The 9,509-nt window shown below is 38.1% G+C and overlaps 1 protein-coding gene across 6 annotated transcripts in view; it reads right to left on the bottom strand.

Moving 5' to 3' along the window:
* Window positions 1-5,988: 5,988 nt before the first annotated feature.
* The window catches only part of tfec (transcription factor EC), a 50,141-nt gene continuing 46,620 nt past the window's right edge, over window positions 5,989-9,509 (bottom strand). For all 6 annotated transcript variants that reach the window (XM_079622123.1, XM_079622120.1, XM_079622121.1 and 3 more), the window contains one exon: window positions 5,989-9,505. In XM_079622123.1, the coding sequence (XP_079478249.1) occupies window positions 9,065-9,505 (441 nt within the window). In that variant the 3' untranslated portion in view covers window positions 5,989-9,064. The remainder of the gene's footprint in view (window positions 9,506-9,509) is intronic.

The following is a 9,509-nucleotide window of genomic DNA, read 5'->3' as shown; positions in this document are numbered from 1 at the left end:
CTCAATCGCAGCTCAAGTGTTTTGGGTAACACTTTATTCGGTTGTACAGACCAACATTTTTAATTCAATTTAACCTGACTAGTTTCTTTGGCATTTGCGTTTAACTTCTACATGTTATGGTTTCTAGTTGTACAAATTCACATTAACTGGACAATCTTGTGACTCTCAATTGTAAAGGAGGTTTGAATTATAAGAAACTGTTGAGGGAAAAATAGCACCAATACAAAAGCAGTGCTGCTCGTAGGCTTGTGGACGTTAAGCAAGGCATTCTGGGTAGGTGTACATGGTAAAAATAGTTATTTTAGTTAGTTTGAGGCATTAAATATGTGGTATACGCCCATAGAACACACACACACACACACACACACACACACACACAGTATATTCAGGTGCAAATAAATAGAGGCACTAATAAATGAAATGTTTTCGATGGTTTTCCCTCCTGCACTCACACTCCGTCAATCCCTACACGTTCAGCATCCTTCAGTGGAGATCATTATTTACTAAACAGGCTTCCTAATAAGTGTGGAGTGATTACTGAGAGGGAAAAAAAGAGAAAAACCTCCACTAGAGGAATATCCATCATAATTGATGTGTTGCAAAGCAGATTACACACATTAGCGCACACAGTTTTGAATATGACAGCTCCAACTGAACATGACAAATTCCATAATGTGGAAAAAAAGGAAGGTATTTGACTCTCAGGGTATTAGGATGCTCGGCATGCAACAAAGCAGCATTTGCATGAGCGTAACGGTAACCAACCCCCCCACCTCTGTTCCTTCGGCCAGAATTATCTCTCATTTGTTCTGTATTTCAGTGGATCCTGCGCGCTGCGTTTGCTGGACGGCTCGTCTCACACCGCGTCTCTCGTTGAGCTGGGCTAATCCTCAACACACACCGTATTAGATGTGTGTGAGCCGCTGCTGTTATTTACTGGAGCTGTGCACTGTAACCGATACACAGAGACACTTATAAACCATTTACTAAAGCAGTTCTACACTAAATGTATATTTAAAATACGGGAAATAGAATAAAATATCTTACAGTATTTTACTTTTAATAATGGATTTTTAAATAGACAGATTTTGAATGGCCTCTATATCTTTTAAGATTTGTATTATTATTATTATTACTACTATCTATATAGATTTGGAGATTGTTTTTCAATATAAATATGGCCTGCAGACATTATTATCATTATACTACTACTAATACAATTTGTATATGTACATAGATTTGGAGAATGTCTACATTTTAGTGTTTGTTTTTACATTTTGTATATACATTTTTATATAGAGAGAGAGTAATGGCCTGTCAACATTATTATTATTATTATTTGCAAAAAAAAAAAAAAAAAAAATTATTATGCATATACTGTATATTAATTTAATTTATTATTATTTTTGTCGTTATTACAGTTCTTCTCCTACTTTTCTCAGGCTAAAATGCGATGGCGTTTATGATTGGAAACGCTGGAGAAGTGTCATTACTTCCACACAAATCCTCCACCTCACACATCATGATAATCACCTTCCAGCTCAACAGAAGGAAAGAAATAATATCCCACCTTCTGATTGTAACACCTACAATATTTGAGTCCTCTTTACCAAATACAAGCTTGGATTGATTTCCTCATGCAGTCTGTGACTCTGCTAATAGCACATCACAAGTCAAGTCGAGGAAATCTGTCGTTCCCAAAGACGAAAAGTAAAGCAATGCTCTCGCCCTCCACGTTTGAACACAATTAAACACTTGTTCAGATTTCTCTCTGGATCCATATGTGGTTTCTCCCACACAGTCTCTCATGTTTTCTTCAACACGTGTAAATTCTAATAAGGCTGTTTAATTTCTGTCACACTCCTGGGTGTTATTGAAGTCCTTGGCAGATATTTTACTGAACGTACACTGTCGCAGATTTATATAAATTGTAAAAGTATGTTTGCTGACTAAGAGGCAAATGGAAAATGTGTTCTCTGCGCCCTTTATACTATTTATACTGATAAGAATTAAATGGGGAAAAAAATGAAAAAATCATATGCTCTCAAGTAGTTCCATCAAATTCCTCCTGGGATATCAGTAATTTTCCTGAGAGTCAAACGCCCATGTTCTTATTTGTTAGAATTATTTTGAGCTTTTAGTGATAGCTTATGGTGCTGGTTTAATGGGTGTTAAATTAAAACAATCAGTGAGGTTGTGTGTGGCTGCACGAGCCAGTTGTTTAGTGGTGACTTCTGTTGCAACACTGACCTCTAGTGGCGGTGTTTCCTGAGTCCTCCTCACACACACTCACACGGGACCTGTTTGAGAACGCCACTTCTCCTTTAATTAGGAAGAAACAATTATAGCTCAATGGAATTAAAGTGACCTATACTGTGAACAATTCAAACGTATAATTACATGATCATTTTTAAAGTTATAATCATTCACTGTTCAAGAAAACAAAACAAAACCCTTTCCCCATGACCACACCTCTGCAGAAATATAGATATATTATTATTTAGAATGTATTACTATTATCATTATATAATTTAATATATAATAGTAATAATAAACAACATTATAAATAATAATCATATTATTAATCATAATCATATTATTAATAATAACAGTTTTATTATTATTTTCAATATTAATATCTTATATTTCTATTATAGTCAACTATTGTAGTATTTTTCCCCCACTATTTTTGTCAATAATAACACTAATACACAAGATATATTATAACAAATAATAACAGATATTCTTATTATTATATTTTATACATAATAATATGAATAACAACATTATATATTATTACATATTATATTCAATATTATATTATTTTGTATTAAAGTTTGCTATTTTGTGTCAATAATAATGATATGAAAGATATATAATAACAACAATTATTATTATTATAAAAATAATTATATATTATTATATCTTATATTTTTATAATATTTTATTATTGTATGTAAAAAAAAAAAAATACATTTTATAATTGAGTGCCTAAACTGTAAACTGGTCTTCTGACCTGCCTGTCATCCGCAGTGAAGCACATGACCCCGAAAGCAAGCTCAGCTCATAAATATGCAGTCCTGACTCTCTTCACCTGCACCTGTTAGTCTGCTCTTCCTCACTCCTTCTCATCCTCCTCATCCGCATGTCCCTCCTGTCCCGTGCAGCTGTAGGCCCCGTATCACATCTTTATATACGGTCAAACGGCCAGTGTCTACTCCACAGGCTGTAATAGGCATAATAGGGTCAAGCCTCTGCATTTAATAAACAATTATCTGTTAATAATTAATAAGTCTCCATCTAGAGGGCGTGGCGACGGCCCGCTGCCGGCCCGGAGATGAATAATGCACAAAGTCCTGGTCAAACGGGCCGACCCGCACAGCGCCAATTATCCCGGCGTGATAACGAGCCTCCGAAACCCACACACACACACACACACACACACACCTCAGAGTGATGGTGGCAGTGTTTCTAGGATTAATATCTCCCTCCTGCTTATGTTATTGTCTTGATTTCCCTGCAGTGTTTGTGAAGGAGAGGCTTCTGTGCCTTCAGACCTGTCGCTCTCATTTTGAATTACAAATCAATGACAGGTGCCGTCCGCCGGCCGGCCAAGGTCGCGCGATTATCAGAGGTTACGAGGAGAGACTGATGGACCGCCGGAAGATTAGCATAGTCCAGAGCAGGGTCTCGAATTAAAGAGTCCCCCTGGACCCTTTCAGAATTCCCACAATTCCCAGCTCGACCTCACCAAACACACTCTTACTGTTTATAATGGAATGAACGCTTTGCACTTTGCACTGGTCAATTATAGATATTAAGCATAAAGAAAATATACAGGGCCACGGGATATCTGACCGCGCGCTGGGACAGAAACTGGGCAGTGTAAGGTGTTGGGTTAGTCTATTAAATGTGGGACTGTCTATACAATTTCTGAGTATTAATAATCATATTTTTTAAACCGTTTACTAGTGACCAATACATTAACCCATTAATTGGCTAATTTCTGATATTTACATTTTTTTGGGATACATTCAGCCAATTGTGTAATTTACAAAATCTCCAGGCAATTTCTGTTGTACTTTTTCCTTCTTTTTTATTAATGAATTGATTTGTTTTATTATTATTGTGTTTTTTTTTTGTGAATTTTGAGTAAATAGTTTATTTTATAAAATAATATTTTTTGGGGGCAATTTTATAGACACAATTTGTTGGTTTGTGTGTGTGTGTTTATATATATATAAATTAATTTGTTTTTATTGATGATAATCAAAGTATTATCATATATATCAGTACATTCAATATATAAAACACATATTTGTATATATAGTATTAATATTTTCCAGTTGGATAGTTGATAGCATTATATTGGCTTTTCGCTGCCCTGTTGTCCAGATATGTTTCTACATCAGACATTGGCAACTCGCTATATTTATAGCAGTGCAAAAACTGGTAAACTTGCAAAATGAACATTCGTCGATCAGAGTTTGGCATGTTGGCTGGTACAGTAAATGTAGGTAAACCTGAGAATTAATATGCACTCATGTATATGCATTAGAAAAGCAGAGCTGCAAGTTTCTCCCTCCGCCTGTGATTTCATTTCCAGAATGAAGGTTTGGCAGGAGGCAAATTAGCATTTAAGAAATGTCTTTGCTAGATGACTGTTCTCCCAGCACCTCCCTCTCTCTCTCTCTCTCTCTCTCTCTCTCTCTCTCTCTCTCTCTCTCTCTCTCTCTCTCTCTCTCTCTCTCTCTGTGTGTGTGTAAATGGTCTTGTCCATTAATGTCTGTCTGGAACTCTGTCAGTTCACTTTGTCCTAATGACACACTCTCGTCTCCACATCCGCACTGGTCGTCTCCACATCCTGTCCTGATCCGAGTGATTTAAAACACACTCGACCGTACCCCATCTTTATTGTGGAATAAAGCACACACGGGCCTGAGATACCTTTGCTCTCCCCGTCTGCATCTGCGGCACATCTGGAAGTGTGCGTCTAAATAATTGGAAGTCAATTTGTTTGAAGTTATGTTTTGGCATCTGGTTCAATTCATTCGATCTCTGGAAATCACATTCAGGGGTTTTACAGCGCCGCCCAGCTGGAGGCTTTTCATCTCTCTGTGCTCGTCGTTAACTCGGCTCTCCGGCCAGTGATGTGGGAGTTTGTGAATACGGCTGGGTGTGGTCCCATAAACACAAAATGGAGGCTCTGCCCCAGAGGATTATGGGAAGGCTGTTCAGTGGGGTTCACCTGGGGACGTTACCGTCACCACCGTCACCACTGGGTAGTGCTAGTTAGCAAACTTATTACAGTCACCATGAAATCAAAATTGGCAAATCTTATTTTTTGGGGGAATATTGCTGTATTTATTGTAAAGGATTTATCTGTGCATATCTTTATTTTTATTGTGCCCTCATAATTTTTAATCATAGTAACTTCCTCTCCCACTTGCAGCAACATCTCTTCTCTGATGATGTTCACTGGCGAGAGGGCGGGGCAACCTGTCACTCAAATCAGATTGACCAATTGCAAACCTCAACCATCAAATCAATTCCGCGCAAACTCAAACCCCGCCCTCATTTTTTTTCCAGTTTGAGAAGCCGTTACACTCTGATATACGTCACAATAGGGAAGAAAAGACTACCGTTTCTTCGGCTACCGGTTCCGGGAAGAAAAGACTACCGTAACTTCTGTTGCAAGCCGACTTTAGTTATTTGATTTGAGCAATTTTAGAATTTTTGGTTCTAATGAATATAAGAGTGTAACATGACCAGTGGAATATAAAGCGTTACCTTTTCTAGGACATGCAGCATTTTGAATTTAACACATGACTGGTCAATGTTTGCATAAATTGTTTATTTAAATGATAAAAGTTCGCATAAATTGTTTATTTAAATGATAAAAGTTCATCTAAGAGCTGCCACATCAGACTTTTTTTTTTTTAAGTGAATCACTTCATTTAATTTGTTACAGTGGCAATTACTTTATCTAATTTAATTAATTGTATATATTTTTTGTTATTATTGTTTTAATGTTTTTATGCACATTTTTTAAATATGTATTTGGTGTATTTTTTTCAGTCTGTGTGTTAAAAGTTTGTTATTTCCTAAATTAAATCATCAGCAATGCCCAACAGTGTCATTGACCTCTCCACCAGGTGAGTGTGAGATGTTTTCTTTCTTTCCTTTCTCAGAATATTAGGAGGATTTTCTCTATTACTCCTGCATAAATAAATAACATCTGATGCTTTTTCAAATCCAAGAAGCAAAGCCACATATTAAAAATCTCCCACTGACTTGCATCTTCTTTTGTTTCCGAGATTTATACACATCAACAACAGACTGCGGAACAGTCCGGAGGCGGCTGTGAAACATGATTTACTGACTATAGATTCTCAGCTCTCATTGTGTGGCACATATGAGGATCTCAGTCTATTACCACCACCTGCTGGTGACACACAGGACGGCTGGAAACAGGTAACAACAACCCTCCATCTTCTGGTGACACACAGGACGGCTGGACACAGGTAACAACAACCCTCCATCTTCTGGGATTCTACTTTAAAGTCACATATTAATTGTCATTTTTCTAAGAAAGGATATTGACCTATGGCTGTGGATGATTGAAATACAATGTAGAATATCTGGTCTAGTTTCTGCTGCATAATACATTGGGGTGTGTGTGTGTTATGAGTGCATTTTAAATAATGTATGATATATTATTAGTGGTGAGATTTGAACAGACACCTAAAGCTCACGATGAAATGGTTTTGTTGCATGTACAATAACTCGCCATTTACCGGGTGACAGAACTCCATAGAGTTGCTTTGAGGAAGGGACCAGAGTTACTGTATAACTACAGACCTACACTACACAATATCACAGAGACCTGAAGGTGGACTCTTTTGATCTGGACCCGTTAGAAACCATGTGCTAGCGAAACACAAAAGCCATGCATTATAGTGGCACGCTTTGCATGCTCGAGTTTCACTCAGATTGTCTTCAGAATGTAAAAATCAAGTTTTTCTCATTTGACTACAACAATTGTAGATCTCTCCTTCTCGTGCGATAGTATGATTGCTTTTTTGCATTGAACATAATATTTGTTCCTTTTTCAATTCTTTATCCATATTAAAATAAATCAAAGGACTGTGTTTGCGGAGGAAAAATGGTTTGGAAGTGGCTGAGAAAAAACGAAATTGCGCTCGTGGAAATGATTTCCATAAGGCCTCGTCCATGTTTGTAATTTAATGAAAATCCATATTTACTTTGGGTAATTGCTCTGGCCAATTAAGCGTAAACATCACTCAGCACTTTGTAGTTGGAGTATCAGTGCTTGATAATGATGTGGCAGTTCAATTTTATTTTCCGTCTGCGGCGGAGATGCAAGTCGAAGCTTTTTCGATTTCATTACAGAGAAACATATAAGCTAATAACATTCTCAAACATTAATTTAGCCAGGCTTTGATGAACGCGGGCTATCTGCTGAAATGCATTGACGTGTTTTTTTTTTTTTTTTGTGCTAGTGTTTGTTGTATTATTAATGTGTTATTTCATTTTCGATTTTGGTTAAATAATATCTGCTAATGAAATGTGTCTTTAGAAGGCTGCCTATTCTGGGCAAGTCCAAAATCAAACTTTAAATCAGCTTGACTCAGAAGAGGCTCAGAGCAGCGGTGAGATTCGTCTTACATGTTGTTGCTAACTATTTATGATCGTTAGTGTTTGTATATGCAGAAGAACTCAACTCGTTTGGGATTCAAAGTCTGGTGTGATTTTTCTCATGACTGTTCTGTGGTAAACTTCTTCTGCGGATGGGTTTTGTGTTAGGAGTTGTTCAGAAGACCGCTAGCACATAATGAGTGGCTATTTGAGTGTCATTAGTGTCCTGCGGGTGAGGGTCATCTTCATCAGTGGTCAATCAACATGTCAATCAAACCGTCAGCCTCCCAGTGGGTCTCATCAGTGTCTTCATCACTCCTCAGGCTGGGGCCGGATTCACCAAAAATCTTTTTATGTAAGGTAAGATAAATAGAAGTGCAATTCTGAGGAAAAAAAGTCAGAATTGCTGGGATAAAAACTCACAATTGTGAGGGGGAAAAGTCGTAATTGCGAGATATAAACTTATTTTATTTCTCAGATCTGTGGCTTTATATCTCGCAATTTTTATATGTTATTCCATGGTGATGGAAACAAGCTTCCAAGCGAATTGGAGATTCATGATGAACACTTTTCAAGAATTTAAACTTAAATGTAAAGTTCTAACATTCTACAAAATATTCTAAACTGCCATTTTATTATTATTTGATAACTTTAAGGGACAGTTCTCTCTTACACACACACACACACGTCATAATTTACTCACCTACATGTTGTTCCAAACCTGTATGACTTGGTTTCTTCTGTGGAACATAAAATAAGATGTGTCCTTGTGTTTGCTTAACCAACACTTTGGTTGCCAACATTCTTCAAAAACATATCTTCTTCACTGAAACTTTGACTTGAATGACAATTTGAATATGCAAGAAATGTGAGACAGTGTGTTGAGTTTATAAAAAAAGGGGTTTATTGTGTTTTCCCACACCCCTAGAGTTATATATAAAAAGTAAAAGAATGTTAGAATAAGATTTTTTTTTAAGAATACAGGGATTAAAACATAAATACTTGAACAGTATGTTTCTGGAAAAATACATTATGTATGATACAGAAAGATGTGTTAGGGTTTTCCTGCCTAGCATAATTACATCTGCATCGCTTCTGGTCTCAGTGGTAATAAAGTTAGCTTGCTTTGGATAAGGCGCAAAAAGATTTCTCTCTTTCCAACAATGCCATTAAGTGTCAGAAATATACATTTGGTAATCCAGTGATCACTTGTAACCAGTGTTACTGCGGTACAGACAGTCCTTTATCTGCACAGTATGTCAATGTCAGTAGATCAGTCAATCTCCCTTTTTTGATGTGTCTGACTCAACATTGGGTAAGATGTCGAGATGAGTTCCCGTCGTCTTTGTAATCCAATGGAAATGGGAGGTCAGTTACACAGTGTTGCAGGTCGGCGTCGGGACGGTCAGAGATCGTCTGCTTCCTCTGAGCTGAAGCTGCTCCTGCGACTGCTCCCTTTAGACGCCGCGGGCGATCCGGCGGAGAGGAGCGGGTCGGTCCCGAAGGGCGAGAGGGGGTCGTCCATCAGGATCTCGTCCAGCCGGTGCTCTTCTTTCAAGGTGCTGCAGAAGAAGTCAGTGAAGTGGGAGAGAGGATCTGAGAAGGTGGTGGAGCCGTCGGTCTGTTCTCCGCCGTTCCCCACAACCATGGCCGCCGGTAAGGGTGTCCGCTGGGTGTAATCCGGGCTGCTGATGTCCTCCTGAGGGTAGAGGGGGGGCTGGCCTGGCTGCGGGGGGGTCTGGTGCTGCTGCTGCTGCTGCTTCAGGAGATGGGATGAAAGTTCAACTGCTCCCATTGAAGCAGCCATACTGGGCAGACCGTGAGCACGAGCCTGGATTTCCAATTCCTGT

The sequence above is a fragment of the Phoxinus phoxinus genome, assembly GCF_949152265.1.
Source record: "Phoxinus phoxinus genome assembly, chromosome: 9".
Taxonomy (NCBI): Eukaryota; Metazoa; Chordata; class Actinopteri; order Cypriniformes; family Leuciscidae; genus Phoxinus; species Phoxinus phoxinus.
The sequence above is the reverse complement of the archived record's forward strand: the minus strand, read 5'-3'. Positions and strand labels throughout refer to the sequence as shown.